The sequence below is a fragment of the Homarus americanus genome, unplaced genomic scaffold, assembly GCF_018991925.1.
Source record: "Homarus americanus isolate GMGI-L3 unplaced genomic scaffold, GMGI_Hamer_2.0 scaffold48393, whole genome shotgun sequence".
NCBI classification, from domain to species: Eukaryota; Metazoa; Arthropoda; class Malacostraca; order Decapoda; family Nephropidae; genus Homarus; species Homarus americanus.
In genome coordinates, this window is record NW_024720684.1 from 365,603 (window position 1) to 386,418 (window position 20,816).

Here is a 20,816-nt window from a genome sequence, read left to right on the forward strand (position 1 = left end):
TAAAGCTGGAATGTTTCTTATTACAATATAGTTACAGTACAAATTGGTCATTGGCATCTTCACCAATATAAAGGTTGGACATACTGTATTTCCTAATAATCATAAATGGTCCTAGAATCAGAAAACATCGGGAAGACATAACAGTATTCTATCTAAAGTTTGAGCACAGGTCAACTCTAAGTAAAATATGAGTCAATACTGGAGGTACACAATCATCTCTTGTTAATTAGATTAAACACAATCTACTCTACAACTAGCTTATTCACACATTTTCTGAACAAAACTTTCTTTTCAACAATTAAGCAAAGAGAAAGTTTCCTAAGTATAACAGAACTTATGAAAGAAGTCATTATGAATCATGAATTATCTTTTGTTATTCAAATCTATTTGTTTTCCTACAAACTGCAAATAAACTGTACAGTAATTGTATTTATCTGCAACAGCAGTGAACCCTGAACAATATCAACTTTAACTGAGCTATATTTCCACTTAAATTGTGAGTAAGTGCACATAACCAGTCAAGAAAGAATGAATAAATAAGGAATTAATCCTGAATTTCAATTTTAGTTGCCAGAACCAGACCATTCACAAATTTCCCCATAAGTCTACAGGATTGAAAAAACAGGTAAAGCCGGCAGCACACTGGGCACTTTTCCTCCCAACATATTGGGCAAACATGGTCCAGCCAACAAAACAAAAGGCTTTTGCATCACAATGGGATGTTTTGTTGGTGTGTTTGCCCAACGAAACGAAAAAAACAACAAAGCATCTAGATGAGGCCTTGCAGGATTGTGCTATACCCAGAAGTTTTTCAATTGCTGAAACAAGTGAGATGTCTGCAAAAGCTAGAGAAAAGACAATTGGTGCATCATGAAGTTTGTTTACAAGTGGTGGCAGCTGGCTAGTCAAAGAAGACCCTGAATAATGATTTAATAATCATAAAGTTTTAAAATGATGAATAAATAGAAACATGTCACCTTTTAACATGTTCAAGTACTGTAATGGCCTTCCCCTCTATGAATCTGCATGAATCCAGATTAAGTCAACTGGCTGTACTCTCAGTTTTAGCTGACTGATTACAGGCCCAAGGGACGAGAGAGGGTTTCTGAGCTGCTTGGCTTCAGGCTCTGCCAGAAAAAGGGATTTTAAGATCAATCCTCTATTACTGGCTATTGCCCTAAAACCAGGTGCCTCTTATAATACAATGCCAGCTGAAACCAAAGGGATGAGGAAGTGCTATAAAAGCTCGAGGAATGGACCTCCAAGAGTTGAACCATTGTATATTCTGGGTTGGCAAACTAAAATTCTTACCAAACAGATCAGGTGTTATCCTGGACTCACCCAGGAATGATAACCTCCAAAGGTCCAGAGCCTTTAATATGGACATATACATTCTGCCAGAGATGATGTGTTGAAATTGTGAGTGACAAGTGAATTGTGTGCATTCTGCATAAGGCAGATATAAAAGTAGGAATTCCTATGGGTAAATAAAGATGAAAGAAACCTATGAAGAATCCAATTACCAATCACCAATGACTCAATCACTGAACTAAACATTAACCTAAAACACTGGAAAGACTAAAGAAACAATGTTATCCAATCAAATCCCATCATGAAATTAAACTTAGGAGAAAGGTAGAAAGTTGTCTTTTACTAACTTTCAGTACAATCTGACAAGGAATCTATATTAGGCCAAATCAGATCCCATGTGTCTGGCAGGCCATTACTCATAGGATTGATTAATCTGCATAGAACACAATCAAATATCTATCCACCTAGAAATAAGAAAAAAATTGGCTATTTCAACTGCCATATACTCCCTCATCTCTGAAGTTAAGCACTTCTTAAGATATACTACACCCATTCACAGCTGGGTCAACTGAAAGTGTCTGAAGTACAAATGAGCTGCCCTTAAGACAGAAGGTGAGCATTAATAGATGACTGTTTAAGTCCGTGGAGTTGGATCTACTTCAGGGTACCACACATAGCAGGCCATTGTTTAAAAAAAAGCTTGCATGCATTATTTCAGCCAAGGAGTGCATCCACCAGATCATCACAAGTTTTTAAATACCCTGTACATCTTCTTAAAATATATATACAGATTGGTATTTGTGTTGTTGCTAAAGTCAACCACACCAACTAAAGTTTAATCTTTGAAGAAAGATTCAAAGAGTGGTGCAGTTCATGTCAATTGGCATCCATTCAACGTGCTACACCTTATCCCTATCCTATACAGTGCATCTGCTTGAGCATTCAAAAGTCCTAAAACGTGCTTATCTGATATACCACAAGTGCTGACTGGAGAGTAAACATGAATTAGGTGGGTACAGGGAAGGGGGTATCTGTTGTACCAGTTCCCCTCTTTTTAGGCTGGCAGTACATGAAGGAAAGGGAAAGTGGTTGGCATATCCAGATGGATTAACAGACTAACCCTGGGTGGCAGTGGGGGGATTCTGTTGAAGGACAAAAGGACCCCTTTATAAGTTGCACTGTATTCTAAGAGTCACCTGGATTAAGGGTAATACAGTACCCAAAATATGACTGTACGGATTAACGAGTTCTACTTTTTATATATAACCTATCGGTATGTATCATGTCATGATATACACTGATTATTACTAGGTGCTATGCAAGCTGGAGGCATGACCAACTATGTGTGGATATTTTTTATTGCCAATCTAGCACTTTACTCTCACTCTCTACATCTGTCTTGCATCACTTTCCTTCTTTCTTTCTATTTATTTGTTTTCTGTACTCTTGATTCACCACAACAGTGAGAGAGTACTGTACAGATAATAGGAAGATATATTAATACAGTGCTTGGTGACCATAGAGCTTATGAGACAATGGTATTTTCCACATTGAAATAAAAAACTACATTAAAGTTTGAAGTTTACTGTATGTAAAAACAATTTTATTCATTCTTTCCTTTTCAATACAGATGCAGATTTACAAAACACCGAAAGTAAATACTGTACCAATGAATATTTTACTTAAAATATGAAGAAGTGATTATTCTTTTTCACTTTCATAATGGGAACTAAAACAGTATTTTGAGCAAAAATCCTAACTGTACTGTATTGGAAATAAAACAAATCACATGCAGTACTAAAATGTTCCAGTAAATTAAGCTAAAACTTTGTGATGACCATTTACACTGAAAAATAAAATATAAAATATCTATCTCTGAATCTACAATACTGTAGTGTTTAAAAACTAAATATAAATTTAGGATTACAATACCTGCTGAAAAAAAAGTTATAAATTGCAAAGGGTGGAGGGGTTAGAATCTGGCATTACTGAGAAAGGATATACTACTGTACTGTACTGTGTAACTAAACCCATTCCATAATGTCTGAAATAATTCATTGTGCTTGAACCAAACTTTCAGTATTAAGCTTTATTAATGATATTTGAACTATATACTTATGGTGTTCAATCTCCAAAGATTTCAATGTGCACATAGAATACTTCAATCATTATCTCATACACTAATTTATTTTAAATGTGTACTCGGAGGTCTTGCAAATAACAACATGCATACGACAACTACTTTGTACCTGATAGTTTGTGTAATATGCTTATATTAAATATCAGTAAGTAATTTTTCTTCAGATGATGAAGATGAATTTCCGATTAATATTTGCAGTTTCATAAATATTAAGTACAATACACCATGGATATCCAAAAGTAATGCATAAGACTAAAAAATAGTATTTACTAAAACTACACCATTATCTAATGGCATTCATCTTTTCCTCTGTAATGGAGAACTGTTCTCTTCTGCGGGCGTCAATTTCCCGAGCATTACTGTACAAGAGGACTCCAACGATCACCACTGCTGTTCCTACACCACTCCACAAGGTGACAGGGTTACCAAACAGTAACACTGACAACCAGATCAAGCAAGCTCTCTTGGTTGTATTGGCAACACTGCAAAAAGTTTGAATATTGAATTAATTAATTTTTAAAACAATTACAGTACTGTACAGTACTCTTGTTAACTTTACTCTATAATGCATATAGTATAATATAGTCGAGCCTCAAAAAAATGATAGCTAGAGGTGTTAACTTCCACTGACCTGTATGTAACTGGGTTAACGTAGGACATAAGCACATAGGCTGTGATTGTCTGGCCATGGAAAGATATACCATCAAGAATAATGGCAGATAGTAGGCTGTGATCCATTTGACTGTAGAGTTTACCAAAATCTACTAGGAAGTACCATGTGGGAAACTGCAAGATGACAGCTGCTAAGTTTGGGTAGAACTGCAGTTCTGCTGGACTGTGGAAAAAGTGGTAAACATTAAGCCCTATGCAATAAACTACAGGTATTGTGAACCTCATCTTATGAACCAACTGAGGTAATATCGAATTTGAAATACTTTGCATTCAGTGTCTTACTGTTATAAAAAATCTCTTAATTCTCTGTTAATCTGTTACTTATCCTTTATCTTTAAATACAGCAAACCCTTGTGATTATTAAAATCCTCGAGCTGCTTTTTATTGGCACTACAATGAACTGTAAGTTGTTCAGTAGCTGCATTAGCCCCTTCACCACCTAGTGATCCATACAAATGGGCATAGAGACTCTTATCCTTCTTATGGATGACGTTATATTATCGATTGGCACATTTTTGTAGTGCTGGTCCTCAATCCAAATGTTCTATGCTTTTTCTGTTTGTACTATGTTCTTATCACGAACAGTCTGTGCCACTTTAGCACTTGTAGGAGCACTCACTGCAGCATTCACACATCAGCCTCTTCTTCCTTAATGTACCACACCATGGATTTATTTACACCAAACAACCGGCCAACCCCAACCGTGGTGGCGCTCATTCCTTCCTTTAACTTATCTAATAATTTAACTTTCTCGGTAAGAGTCATCACTGACTTTTGCCTTTTATGTTTCACTGCACTAGCATCGCTAGCACTAGGAAATATTTTAGGGGCCATTTCACACAAAAAACACTGAAGTTTTCAGATCAACACAAGATATGCTGTGGTGGACAATGGTTGAGCACAAACAAGGAAGGGGATACTCTGTGGGCGAGTGGGGGTGACTTGCAGCGCTCCTGCAGAGGCTTGTGAGCTAGCCACCATCTCCTTGACTCAAATAATTGAAACAGTGAATGGTAAACCCACGAATAACAAGGGTTTACTGTATTCATTCCAATTCAGTAGTTTATATCTTCATTTTAACAATATTTAATATCAATGGTAATGCTATCACAACACCCATTCCCCATATTAACCAGGTACAAAAACCAAAACAATAAATGTGAATATGTTAGCCCTGAATAAGCCTATCAATTGAGAAAAAAAAAACATGTTGAACCTTCAGCTAAGTATCTTTCAACAGATACATGAGCTCATTATTACATTATAGAATACAGTAATACCCTCACACTAAACATCTCCCTGAGGTTTACTGCCAAAGTGAACAGCAGCTGACTCAAACAGTAAAACATACACTACAATCAAACTACAATAATCTTCAAGCATCAGGCAACAATACTAAGCATCAGATGCCCATTAAATTACTGCCACTGGAGAAGTAACATAAATACCACCTAACAAACAGGTCTATATTCCTAGAAACCCTGTGACCTGTATATGTATATATATATATATATATATATGCAGTATTCTACAATATTCATGGCTATATGTATGCAGGCAAGAGACGAAAGTGGTGAGGTGGACAATCTGGCAACTCCTTTGGAATGAGGAGGGAGAGGTGGGGGCCAGCAAAGGATGGTGTGATTCTTTATACTGTACTTCATAGACAGTAAACTTTAATAAGCTTGTAGATTTTAGGTCTGCAAAATCAAAGTTTATTTAAAAAATTTTAGGAAAAAATTAAAGATTCTTAAACATTAGAGAGAAAGTTTGCCATCATACATGGTGTATCATAATTAAAGAGTAATAAATAACACTTCCTCTGCACAAAATAATAATTACTGATAAATGTTAGCAATGATATTCTCGACTTGCGATCATGAAAGTGAGCATTTTCACACACACACACACACACACGAGGGTTATGAGGGTTATGTTCCTGGAAAATTGAACATGCGTAGGATGTAGTAAATGTTGAAGAAAAATTATTGATATATATACTGTAGATATACAAGTAAATCACTGTAGGTGCACGTGATCTAGGTATATGCTGATAACCACAAGGAAAGAAGAAGACACGAAGTTCCCAAGCGCTTTCGTGTAACTCATCGCTGAAGATGTGAATTACACGAAAGCACTTGGGAACTTCGTGTTTTCTTCTTTCCTTGTGGTTATCAGCATATATATATATATATATATATACAGTATATATATATATATACGTATATATATATATATATATATATAAATACAGTTATTGTTCGTAAACATTTACTACTTCCTATGCATGTTCAATTCTCCTGGAACATAACCCTCGTGATTGAACAGAGAATTGCAGTAGCCTTCCATGCCAACATTGAATATACAGTCGACCCTCGTTAATTCGGAACCCTTTAACCCGGATTTCGGATAATTCGGACAAAATCTGAACTAAGCGTGGGACTGTCCGTATCAAATTTCTGGTTCTGGGATTGTCCGATAGATGGCGTGCGCGCGCCAGACCGCCAGTCATTGTTGACTTAGCGCCATGTTCGAGTATCAGTGTTGTGTTGCCCTGCAATTTTCGTTGATATTTCAGTGATTAGGCATCTTTCAGCCTTGTATTTTATATCATGTCTTCAAGGGGGAGTACCTCTAATACGCCGAAGAGGAAGTATGTGACCCTTTCTGTGAACCAGAAACTGGAATTTATAAGGAAGTTAGAGGCTGGTGCTTCGGTGTCTAGAGTTTGTGACGAGTATGGTGTTAAAAAGCAAACAGTTTCGGACATATGCAAGGCTAAGGACAAACTCACTGCATTTTCTTTGAAATATAATGCAATATTATGCAATTTTAACCCCTAAATCGGTTAATTCGGACAATCGGCTAAAACGGACACCCTTCCCCCCCTATTAGTCCGAATTAACGAGGGTCGACTGCATTCATAAATCATTTCTTCAAATGTTTTGCTTTGGGCTTTTCAGTTAAATTTGTGTTACGTATTGGTTTACAGGGTTTGGTTTTCCAGAAACATAATTCTCACAAATGCAGAGGGCTTACAGTGTTCATGTTACGAGTATATTGGGTGTTTACTGTTTTCCCCAAATTAGTTTAAAATTGTGAGGTTTTACTAAAGAGTAATCTTCAATATTCAAAACAGCAGCAACACTCTTATCTCTCACCAGGGTATCCTGGGTTCAATCCCTGACCCAGAACAGATGTGAGAACAGTGTTACGGTATTCTGTGTGACCCTACCCAACATCACAGGTTTCATCTGGGTACTCCAGTTACCTCTTGTACTAGCACTGGACATTGTAGGTCATAACAAAATAACAAAGAACAGTCATGATAGTAAATTCAGTTTTTGCTGGAGAAATAATTTACACATTAATTTATGCAATGAATGGGTTAAGATGATAAAAATTAAAACTCTTCTGTCCAGGCTACATTAAACTTGGTGCATGTTCAGACACATGTAAAGCCTGTTAAGGTCCATTACCTGCTGACAATGTGATCCAAAAGGTGAATGGCCAAGAAGTGAGAGAACATTTGAATGGCTAATATACAGAGAAGGAATTAATAACGGAATACATATATTTAATGTTTGTAACAATACAGTATGGTTACATGCATGGAGGCGGCCTGACAAACTTACTTGTATATATAGGCTTTGTTGGAGAGTAGTGACTTGGACACCACACTCTGTACACACTCACACAGGTTAGTTGTCAAGGCACACAAGAAACCAATCATGCTGAACGAAAGCTCATTGCTTGAGCAGAGAGCTAACCCAAGCATGACGGGGATCAGTGAGAAGAATACGCAAGCACCAGTCCGCTCACCTGAAGAAAACATAAGCCTTTGATCATTAAAATATTCTTTAATCAGTAAGACATTTAGTGTACTTATAAGAAATCAAAATAGTTCATGAATGCAGGTGTATTACAAACACATCAAAATTCACTTAACTGTTTATCCATTTATCTATATCTTATGCTCACAGTTATGCATTAAGTACATGAAGAGAAGCAAAATGTAATTTCTTTATATATTGTTTAACCACAAAATAAAAAATATCAAAACTTGGAAGAAAAAAAAATAAAAAATTAAATACAGGTAAAGGGTATTCATACCACTAAGACAAAATCTAATGGCAAATACAGTGGGTCCTTGATATTCATATAGGTTCCGTTCCTAAAAAGTCCAAACGTACGACAATTATACGAATAATGGAGCAAATTTTCCCACATAAATCAATATAATTAGAGGGGGTTCAGTTACTAGCTAGTCATGTTAGGTTGTACAGGTATTTGTTAGTTAATTTGAAATAAAAAGTACAGAAACAAGTACGTATTACTCATATAAATACTGTACAGCAATAAATAAAACAGATTAAAATCATATTAAATATGTAGAGTAATTTTTTATTTGGGAGTGTTTGTGCATGCACTGACATGTGGTGTGTGGGCATCCGCTGGTCTAGGGGTACTCATTATACAGTACTGTATGTCATATACGTCGTGGATGTGCTCCAGAGAAAAGCGACTCATAATGAAATGTTTTATGAGAAATTCTTCCTCCTAAGAATTAATGTGCCATATTTTGTGACACATAAGATGCACTTTTTTCGAAAAATAGCTAAATCACTTTGCATCCTATATGTGAAGTTGCAGTCTCCCATAGGCTTATGAATCCCCCTGTTGCTGTCTCCAGTAGACTAAAATCTACCCTGTTCAACTTCAGAATTAAAAACATGTTCTTCTTTACTTAAACACATTACTGTACTGTATTATTACAGGGTACCTTTCAATAATTAAAAGGAATTATTGTAAATATAAAAGCTAGACTTATAACTACTGATGATAATATCCCGAGACAATTTGCATCCGTACAGCACTCAACTCTTCAGAGTTAAGCAGTAACCATTACTGAACTTTTACAAGCATTGCTATCTGTGAATGTCATTCCTGCAACATTTTACTTATTATTTTTATTAAGAAACATCTTTTAGCTTTCAAAATAAACTTAAAATAATGATGATAATGGTGAACAACACCGATAGCCATCACAGCACTTTTGTAGTGTCTCACTAGCAGATAACATCATCTATGGCATGTGGTAAAGACTTGTATTCATTTGCCATTTCATGTTTTTGGAGTGTTTAGTGTGGTCATCTCAATACAATGAGTAACAATCATATCAATACTGTAACAGCTATTGAGTACAGTACTGTACTAACAATGCAAATTAGATTTTACCCTCATTTTAAGAAAACTTTGGCTACAGGAAAAAAATACTGTACACTCAAAAAAATTTTCCTTGATATTCACTGCTGAAATATGAGTGCGTCTTATATACCCATGTATCTTATAAGCCATAAAATATGGTAATTAGGGGTACCTGTATGTGCATTCCAACATGTACAATAATACTCCTTGAAATCTCATCAAATCAGCTTACAATGGGGTTAATATAACATAATGTATTGTATAGTATTTATGGAAATACACTCATAATAACATTATTTGTTACCTTAGAGTGATACATGATGGCTTGATTTGGCTACATATACACTTAGACAACTGATCAATGTATAAATACACTACAGTAGAATGTTATTTACTACTAAGTGTTAAATCCAGATGTTAAGGTAAGAACCATCCATCTTGAGCACTGACAGCAGAAATGCATGAGAGAAGTAGAGCAATGGCAACACTACTTGGAGGGAGGCCGCCGATAATGGTCAGCTCGTCTGCCTTGTAAACACGCAATAGGAAAATTTTATATTTTACGATACTATTCTATTAACCTGACACCAAATGAACAAAAATTATATGAGAAGTATGGTGAAATTGCATAGTGTCGTGTTAACGGGATTGAGGGTGGAGTTGTCCAGACACCAACCCTCTCTACGTCCCACCCCCTAAACAATTGACTTCCCAATCTTAATTTTCTTATTTTATAGTTTATTTTCATTATTTCTATATTACGTTATAGAATTTTATGTGTATATTTTGGTCTCTGGAATCTAATTGTGGCAATTATTTCCATTTAAATCAATTACACTACAATAATTCGCGATGTCTTATGGTATGTAACCTGGAAATAACTGAGACTTCACTTTATTGATATTTAATACTTTATTGCTTTCTGCAAATTGTTGAATACATGAACACAAAATACACAAATAATCAGGGATTACTGTACTCTTTAACAGTGCTCAATATGTAAGGTGCTATCTGATATACCGGGTAGTCATTATATAATATTGTGTGTAAACAGCGTAGTAAACATCCGAATTTAGCAGACTACCTGCATGAATGGGCATCCCTTCTCCCCTGTTATAAGTACAATTGAAGTACAGTATACATATATGAATAACAAGGGTACCCTGTATTGAACAAGTAGCTTATCACTAATATATTCAGTTCAGTGTAATATATTGCTTTTGAACTATACAGTAACCTATCTGAAATGATCTTGATTTTAATAATACTTGCATCAACAAATACAAATCGATGCTCACAGTTTTCAGAAAAGGTAAGTAAACACTTAAAATCACTAAGAGATTTTAATAATCATTACACTTTACTCGCAGACTGGACTAAAATATATTACTGTACTCACCTAAAACAAAATATGCAATTAAAACTGTAAACAATGGTGCAGAACTCTTCACAGTTTCAGCAAAGCTGACAGCCACATAATATATGGCAATCAAGCCAAACATTATTGTTCCCAGTCTGGAATAAAACATAATTATAAGGTCTAAAGCTTTGTGATATAAGATCATTATGTTCCTACACCATAATTTAAAGGGATCAAGCTACAGAAATCATCAAAATGATGTACAAAAGATTTCTAACTCATAGGGAATGAAATAAGTAGACTTTTGATTGAGGACAACCTACAAAGAATGATTTGATAAAAGTGTCAGCTTCCTACTCAGAAATTTTTTTTAATTAACAGTGAAGAATTCCAACAGAGTAACTAGCCATGGGAAAAAAAATCTGCACTACGACACTCAAAAGTACATCCACGCTTCATACAGCCATCTAAGGGTACAACCCGAGTCGTGTCTAGGTACAATCGTGTGTCTGCAAACAGAATAATTGTGATATTCCTCATAGAAAAATAATGGAGACAAGCTTGCCAGTTACAGAAGAACCTGACAGGACTACAACTACAATAAACATGCAGAAGATGAGATTGGCCTTTTCAGTTAAATGCATTTAATTCAATGATTGGCTTTTTTAAACATCTTATATTTGGTTTTCTTTTTTTCTAATTACAGTACCACTTACTTCCCTAAATTAAGATCCTTTGGTCATACTTTCAAATCAATTGTGTCCTCACATTTACACTGCCAAATTATTCCATCTATTAGACCATAAAACATTTCCTATATAATTAATAATCGGTTTACCTGTTAGTGCTCTCTCTCTCTCTCTGCATTCTACTTAGCATTGTACTATTAGTCACTCATGATTTAACAAGATATATTTATAGGAGTTGTGTAGAATCTTTCAACAAACCAAGACACTTCTAGACTCACATTCATCTCTCCTTTACAATGGAAATTACAAAATATATCTGAAACTAGATATAAATCCAACCTTGCCTCCTCTTTCAGGATACAGTAGCAGGGGGCCCATAGCCACGGTTAAAAAAATGTTCTGTGCCCCCCTCAGAACCTGTACATACAAACTGTTTATAGCTATTTAACCGTAAATATTTGCACAATAAGATGAGGAGCATATAACTACCGGTAATTATAAATTACTATAAAGTGCAGAAACGAGACACATAATTTGGGATGGAATAAACATTTTTTTTAAGTAACTCATATAACTTTTTCACTTCATAATTTCTCGCAAAACTTTCTTTCAATCTAGAGATTATTTAGAAATGTTACTGTTTATTTTTAGCAACAGTTACAATTTTGTAATATACTGTACACCATATGATAATACATTGGTCCCACGATTAACGAACGGTCCAATTAACGAAATTTCGGTTAACGAATTAGCTCCCATAAGAATTTTCAATTCCATTAACGAACAAAACTTGATTAACGACAGCCTTACGAGAAACACGCTTTGTTGTGAGCATCAGCTGATCGGCTAGTCCGCCACTAAAATTATTGGTTCTATGTTTACATTCGTTTCCAATGGAGTATATATCAAGAAAGTTGTGCTCTTGAATATTTTTTTCATTTTTACATTAAAATTATTGGTCATTCTGAAATTTAGTTCACATATTCATAATATACAGTGCAGAAATTATTATGAAACATGAAGAAGGCATTAGAACCCATGCACTCTGTAAAGAATATGGCATGTCATCACCTCTACAATCAGCTGTTTGATATGTAAACAAAGCTGTCGGGAATACGTCATATGCACCTCAAAGTAAGTTAAAATACAGTATTTTATTGTTTTTATTCATTATTATACTGTACAGTACAGTACTGTATTTAGTTTATATTTAATGTTTTGTTAATTCTATTACTGGTATACAGTACTTTGTATATGCTTTTTCTGTGAGTTGGAACCAATTACCCAATATCCCTTTGAAATAATAGATTCAGTTAACGAAATTTTCGGTTAAAGAAAGACTCTGTGGAACCAATTGTGTTCGTTAATCGAGGGACCACTGTACTGTACTATTCTAAGCATTTCATAATGTCATTAAGCAAGTACAGTACTATACTGTAATTGGAGTACCGTACAGTACGTAAGTTTGAATTAAATACAGTAATTACAGTATCTCAAATGGGTCTCTAATTGTACTTCCATTATAACTGCTAACATAAAAAACTTGATACTCTATGAGGTAAAGAATAAGATAATAAAAATATATTCTAGTTTGTGGAATTATATACTGTAGTAAGAAATTATCATGAATGTAAAAAAAAAGGAACACTATATCTGTTTATGAACGTGAGAGTTGCAGTAAAAAATATCCCAGACAGCTGGCACGGTGGCATCATAAAAACCACCTACTGTACTGTATAATGGCAGGGTAATTTATAGTGGCTGCTTGAGGACCACACCTAACAGAAAAAGTTTATTGCCCAAGGAAAAAAGATGACTTACTGTAGCAGGCCGAGGGTGAGCATGCGTTTCTGAAAGTTGTCAGGTTTCTGCTGTCCCTTTATTGGTCTGTAGGTACCCAGGGGATACCGCAACTGGATAAATCCGCACAACATTGTAATTAACATCTGCATACCACCTGAAATATTTGTTGCAATATAAAATAGTTAACTTCCATGTGTACTGTCTGGTGTTTTACATGAAACTGATCGAGGGAAACAAAAACCTCAAAAGGGTAGGAAACGGTCAGTAAAACAATTGCAAGAAAAATGTACAATCTGGCAGCAAAGGGATGATATAGCAAATGGAAACATCCCACACAATTCTTCATATCCTTAAGTTGTAAATAAATATATAAGAGGAATCTTTAGCACCTACACTTATAAATTCACTGCACATATAAAGACTAGTTATCAAGCTTACTAAAACATTTCAGTAAGTAACCTTCTTCACACTTTAGAATCAATAAACACAAAAATAATGAAACATTCACTAGAGATAAGACAGACAACATTAGAAAAATATCATGAGAGAGTTGTAAAATTAAAGGGCAAAATCATACAATAACAAAGGAAGTTAGGTTGGGGCTCCACAAAACATGTATAATCCTACCCACAATAAAAATATACTGTATATCTTTAAAGGTTGGTAAACATTCATATTAAATTCATATTAGATTTACAGTAGATACACAAATTTACACCAAGAAGTGAATTCAGTTTGTAAATAGTAGTGGCTGAAACGGTAGGCTGTGGTGATGTGGGTGAATTTCTTAGCTTCTGAGTGTAACTTTTATGCTTTTCTTGCAAGGTGTGACATCATTATAAGGTTGTATATGGCCCTTGGAAGCCATTTTAATAGTAAACCTCCATTAAACGACACAACCTGATTTTAATTAACACCACAAACAAAAATAAACCTTTACCTAAAGGATCTATCTACATAAACTCAATATCCAGGCCAAAAACTGTAGTAGAAAGGCAGCCATGACATCAGAATACCAGTTGCTGTACAGCCAACTGAGAAATGATGAGTATAATGGGAGCCAAGTAGGTGGAGAGGTGATCTGGTCACTGATTAGCCTGTGGTGTATGTGTATGGTGCATCCCATAAGTTGGTTGACTGTTTGGTGGTCTCATGGTGAGGGACCTCATCTTTCATCAATAAATAACAGTACACAGTACATTACAGTTAATGCTGTATTATATGGCTAGACAAAAATGTGTAATGTTGGAGCACGTGCTGGAAGTGAGTGTGGTGCCCACAGGCTGCCATGCCTGGTCACTTTGTAGTCACACCTGTTTGGTTGTCAAATCATGTCCTAACCTCATGGATTATGAGGGAATCACTGTAGTCCACCCTCTAATTACTGTGATTACTGCTCTTGCCATTTACATCTTAATTTCTGTTCCAATTACCACCTTTAACTCAGGAACATGTTTGACCACTATGATGCAGGGTGGCCCGAGTTATGAGCACACACAGTCTCCCTTTCTTCCTTCATAATGATGTCATTCATTCATCTTACTGCTGTAACAGATGTGTTCTGCTATGGTACTTCCCTTCCACAACAAGGCCATAAATATCTGTATGGTTTTACCACTGTAGATTCACAAAATCTAGCATCACCTATTAGCAGCATGTACAACCTCATAAACCACTTGCAGGATTATTTTTAAGTTACTTAGACACAAGTGTTCTGAAAGATGCTGTAAAGATTCATACAAATTATAAGGTATACATACACACAAGAAGAAGAATTAAGGATGAATTTGCTGTGATGAGATGAGTGATTGAGCAGGAAAAGATGATGATGATGAAAAATACTGTAACCAAAATCTGAGCCTCCCTACCATACATGAGTGAAGAGAACTGCAAACATAAAATGCACACAAGAGTCTGCGACCTTAGGTGCATTATAAAATATACAAACCTAATCATCCTAAAACTGTTCAGTGAATTACAGTACCTGTACTGCACTAAAATTATGTTAAAATTGCTGTATGAGGTACAATACTATGGACAAAAACTTAGTTATTCTACATCAATGCAGAGAATGAACAGAGAACTACTTACACAACACACGAGTCAATGTATTTTGGTAAGTTATTGAACAAATAAACTTGATGACCCAAAAATGATTAAAAAACTGTACAAAGAACTACAGTAGTGTACATACAAATCACATAAGGGTCAGCACTTTGGGGCAAGTTACCAAAAAATAAAAACAACTAAAGCACGTCAAAAGACTGTATTGTACAATACACAAAACTACGTACAAAGCACATGAGGGTCAGCATTTTGGTATGTGAGAATATACTTGTTGAGGAAGAGGGTAACACCACTAAAGATGTACCACAGCACAAGGAAGAAGATGGCTCGGGGATGCTGCAACCCTAAGTTCTTAATTTTTTTATTCCTTTCCAAGGGATCTTTGGATGATGATCCACCATATTGGGATGTGAGTGCTTCATCATCTTCTGAGAAGCTGGTCTGTAAAGGAAGAAATACATACAGTATCATGAAAGATTAAACCTGTTTTAACTTATGAATAGAACACAAAAATTTACAAAGCACTACAGTGGTCCCTCGGTTAACGAACGCCTTGGTTAACGAATTACCTTCCATAAGAATCTTCAATTCGGTTAACGAAATTTTTACGAAATCATGTCAACATGTTTTCGCTTGCTCACCAGCTGGAATATTAGTCCGCCAATACAGTAATCGGCTCTAGGGCTTAAAATCTAAAATGGGTGTCTCTTTTTCTTATCAGCACCACAGAACTCTCACTTTTAAGCTTGCCAGCCATTTTAAAGTGAATTACAAACAAGAATTTTGTCAGTACAAGCGTACACAGCGCAATCACTGACGCTAGGGACTCAAAAATATGTAATTTGACAAAATTTTGGTACGACCGAGGCGGTCGTATGTCCGGGAGGTCGTAAGTCGAGTAGGTCATAAGTCCAGGAGGAGCTGTATACTGTACTGCATATGGGATCTGATAGAACATAACCCTATTGAACTGTAATAATTTTCACAGTTTAATCTAGTTACTGTAATGATTTAATTTCTAACAAGTCAATTTATGGGCACAATAATCTTTTGAAAGACTTCTGCTCTTTTGCAACTTATAAGTGGTCAGTGTTATTATTGGAACCAACAATAAAAAAATTTGGCTAGTGACCACTTTTGTCTATTCGACCTCCACAAGCTACAGAGCTATGAATGCTAATTCCACTACTTCACATACTACAGTGTACTGTACTAGTGATAATGTAAGAATACAGTACTGTACTATACAATAAAATTTTGACACTATAAAGTAAAATTTCTTTATAACATTTACTACTAGAGATCATACAGACAGAAAACTATGGAGCTTACTTTTACACTGGTCATACTTGGTAATCGGCTTCGAGTGGCCAAAGTTGGCCGCGATGGATTTGAGGAAGTGACAAACACGCCGGCTCCCACAGACATACCTGTTATTGCAAATGTATTTGTAATTCTTTCATGAAATGCAGAAAGTATAAATCATTGGAGTCATCGTTTATAACATGTTTAAAAGTTAATGACAGGAAAAATAATACTAGCGGCTTTAAACGAGCTCATAGAGGGTCAGTTAAGTATTATAACATCCACATCAACAAAGACAAGTACATTGGCAGGGGCATGCCTGCAGGCACAAATGTATAAGGTACAGCATTACTCTCATGATTCACTCCCTCTGCCCCATTATGTAAAATATGATGAATGAACCAAATTAACTGAAACTATTTCTATTACTACTACTTTTGTTTATATATAATTAGTGTATAGTACAATATATATATATACTGTAATGTATATTGTACGACTGTACACTAGATCAAAACTTCACTAAATATTGCATCACTAGACACCATACAATACCTTAACTGGGCTCCAGAGGCTATTACGTCACATCATAAATTTACTGTATATCTCTAGGTATCATATCTTTACCTAACACCACTTGTCAATAGCAGACAAAATATATTTACAACACATTACTTTATTTAATGGGGCTCATTGGTGCTTGCCTCCTGCCCTAAGGGTTGCTCATGTGTCCACAGTAACCCCCACCCCAGTTCACCCATATGGCCAAAGCATCACACTTTCTTTTTCTATAAATTTCAAATATTTGTCGGTTTGTTCTGGCCAATTTTAGCATTTTTTTATTTGCTTTTCTTTTGACATAATTTATCTAAACATTTACCTGTAGCACCACATTTCAAAGGTCTCTAGCCTCCTTCTGGTGTCTGCTGAAAATGTCAAAATTTCTGGCCCATTAAATAATACTAACCATAAGTTGCATTTCAGCAGCCCCTTTCTTAAATTAAACCTATTAATATTGTTTTTTCTCGACCTATTCTTGCTTTAATTTATCTATCACGTCACAATTACAACTTATGTTACTTCAAAAACATAAATTTTCCCATTAGGTTAAGCTATCTGATGCCTAATATAGGATTTATTTTTAATTTGGCAACATTTATTACTTCTCTGATAACAGTAGTGTATAATAAAATTATCTAAAGCACAGAAGACTGAACTATAACACAGCACTGATAAAAATATTTACTGTGCACTTCTGCTAGACTACGACTAACCATCCTGTGGGTGAAAGAACCAGGTGGCAAGCCACAAATGTGAAGCACACCTGTGGGAATAAATTTTGTGTAACACCTGTGCTGGGGATGGGGTGTGTACAGTACCATCATCATTCAGGTACACAACATAGGGTCATGTGAGTTGGTCATGTGGTCTACTCTATTCTCTCCATGTTCAAACCATCTCATCCCACCTTCTATGCAAAACCTCACCAACTCTCTCAATACCCAACCTCCCTCTTAGCTGTGAACAGGGTTTCCTATCATTAAAATGTCACATTACAGATCCATCACTGTAATGAAAGAGATTATTATTAGTAGTACAGTGTTTATTATAGTCATTGTCCTGAAACATTTACTATTTCCCTTATGTTCAGTCACACCAGGAACTTAACCCCTTATTTTCCAGTGACCTAAGGTTTCTAAGTTTGCAAGGTTTTTCAAGAACATGCTCCCTGCCAAGATTAAGGGTTAACTGTGTGCACAATCACTTCCTTAAGCTAGTCATCTGGAACAATATATTCCATACTATTTGCCTTTTTTGATGCTTTCAGTGCTTCTGAAATCAATCTAGAGCTACCAGAAGCCTTTCCATTCTTCAATTTGTCAATCATCACTTTCTCCACTAATTTTCTTCAAATCCTTGGTCATGATCTCTTTCTGGCACTGCTGCTCCTAAGCTGCCCCTGTCCCATTCAAATTCCTCATTCAGCAGACAAACAAAGTAATAGTATTTTCTCCAAGCACCTTTAATTTTCTTATCACCAAAAACCAATTGACTTCTGTATAGGCCTTTCTCATGAACTTCTCACTATTGCACGTCCTTATTTCTACCCACTATCTGACTTACTATTTTGTACTGTACTCTGTTCCTCACCTCCAGCATCTCCACTATTCAGCATACTGTATTTGCAAATGCATCCTGCTCATGCTTGAAAAGAATATAAATTAGAAAAATTAGATAAGGAAAAAAATAAGCACTTATTATGAAACAGAGTTGTAGATGGATGGAATAGGTTATGTAATACAGTACAGTACTGTAATAACATTAATGTAATTAGGTTGAGAAGTTTTATATATTGGATGGAAATATTTTATGGGTGACATTTGGGTGAAAATATGAGCTACTTCACTTGGACCAAAAGGCCTTTATGCAGATTCTATTACAGTATACAGTTCTTCACACTGCAAAACAAATCTAAGCTAACCTAACCAAAGAATATGCAAAGACCATTCTGTTTGGTTAGGTCAGTTCATGTTGCAGAGTATGTAGTTATTAATGACATATAACATATGGGGGTCCCCGACTTATGAACGCCCACCGATACGAACGGGGTTAAACTTTAAATTTACAGTATTTTATTTACCCGATGACTTATTTTTTACTTTCATTTACTGTATTTTGTCATTCTATTTCTTCTTTAGTCTTAAATTAAGTGATTTTAGAGGTAAATAAGGACTTAAGCTATGATATAGTGGGATTTTAAAAATTTTCTGTCAGTACAGTATGCACATAGCATGTGTTCCGACTAACATACAAATCTGATTTAAGAATGTCCTCAGGAACGGAACCCGTTTGTAACCCGGGGACTGCCTGTACTGTACCTGTGGACCTTCTCACCTGAGGTTTTATTAAGTTTGCACCTACACTATTTTTAAAATAGTACAATATACAGGTACTGTACTGTACTCCTCTACTTACAAACTTTTGGAGATATAAATAAACCTGCTCACCTGTCCAATTGTTATTATTTTATTATTTTTATTTATATTCTTTATTATTATTATTATTTTTATTGCTATTATTACATTTTCGCCCCCCAGGCCCCGATGTGAGTCAGTGACCTGTGCCCGGTTGGGCTGATCCCCATGTAAAAAAAAAAAAAAAAAAAGTACAGTATTGAATGAAAGTTCTTGTTTACCTCAGGGTTACACCATGTCCATCCTAATACTGCAGTGTAGTCTATGTATTTTGGTGTTTCCACAGTTTTCTTCCTCAAGGACCATAAGTTCAACAAACATCACACTTGATATGTTGTTGTGCAAGCGGAGTTTTCAGTGATCACAAGATTTCCCAATACAGGTACACCACAGATTTTCCAGTACCCTGGTTCCAAGGCCTTGCCGGATTATCCGTTTTGCCTGACCGGCCAAAGTCAGGTAATAATAATTCAACAATACACCTCTGACCCACTAATTTTATAGTTTTTTGGAACAGGATGCGATTTTAGTCGTGATATAAAGACTATCATGGTATTTAAAAGTTGGTAACAGAGTTGGCAGTATACTATTTTACATCTTATATTGTGCTTGCTAGTTAATTGATGACCAACCTTTTCTTGTTTTAAAGTTCAGTGCTACAGCTTCAAAACTACACAGCTACCAATGTATTACAGTATAGAAAATTATAACGTGGAGGTTTAAGATTAGGATGCTACAGTAGAAAAAGTTTAAATATCAGGCTCCATTATACCAAGTTTGAATAACAGCATTAATAATAATAATATTCATTCAGTGAAATGGTGGAGGAGATGGTTAGCAACAGAAGGACTTCATGGAATTGCACCCAATTTTCAGATGTTGTTTGGATAATAATAAGTAATTTTACTAATTTCACATCTCTACGTGCTTTGTAGGTGAAGAAAGAAATTATTTATTGTCACATTATGGCACTGTCAGACCTCCCATGGCAAATTATGTTTTGGTTCACATCGCCTGTTATACAGGAGCATCTGCGGTCTTTGTTTACATGTAAAAAAAAAATAAATGATGATCTCATTGGGCGTGTTTATTACTATTTATATTGGATTGAATTCGTTCATTTTCTACAGATGTTGCTTGGATGATAGTTACAGTAAATACAGAAATGACAATGCACAAGTTAGGTTAGGTTAGGTAGGTTTGGTAAGGTAAGGTTAGGTAGGTTAGGTTAGGTTAGGTTAGGTAGGTTTGGTAAAGTTAGGTAGGTTAAGTAAGATGAGGTCATG

At 35.4% G+C, this 20,816-nt stretch overlaps 2 protein-coding genes across 8 annotated transcripts in view; one reads left to right on the forward strand and one right to left on the reverse strand.

Annotated features, from left to right (window-relative positions):
* LOC121860692 (solute carrier family 35 member E2A-like) overlaps positions 1-20,816 on the reverse strand; it is a 21,375-nt gene continuing 559 nt past the window's right edge. The window contains exons 1-9 of one of the 7 annotated variants that reach the window (XM_042357977.1): positions 19,752-19,866; positions 18,707-18,760; positions 16,583-16,680; positions 15,478-15,691; positions 13,202-13,337; positions 10,731-10,846; positions 7,759-7,945; positions 4,083-4,286; positions 1-3,933 (exon numbers count right to left, since the gene is read on the reverse strand). In XM_042357977.1, coding sequence (XP_042213911.1) covers positions 3,735-3,933; positions 4,083-4,286; positions 7,759-7,945; positions 10,731-10,846; positions 13,202-13,337; positions 15,478-15,691; positions 16,583-16,680; positions 18,707-18,731 — 1,179 coding nt within the window. In that variant the 5' untranslated portion in view covers positions 18,732-18,760; positions 19,752-19,866 and the 3' untranslated portion in view covers positions 1-3,734. The other 6 variants (XM_042357975.1, XM_042357976.1, XM_042357974.1 and 3 more) reach the window with 6 other exon arrangements.
* The window catches only part of LOC121860693 (GTP-binding protein 10 homolog), a 15,851-nt gene continuing 14,936 nt past the window's right edge, over positions 19,902-20,816 (forward strand). Inside the window, exon 1 of the mRNA XM_042357982.1 lies at positions 19,902-19,989. The gene's annotated coding sequence lies outside the window, so the exon portion shown is untranslated. The remainder of the gene's footprint in view (positions 19,990-20,816) is intronic.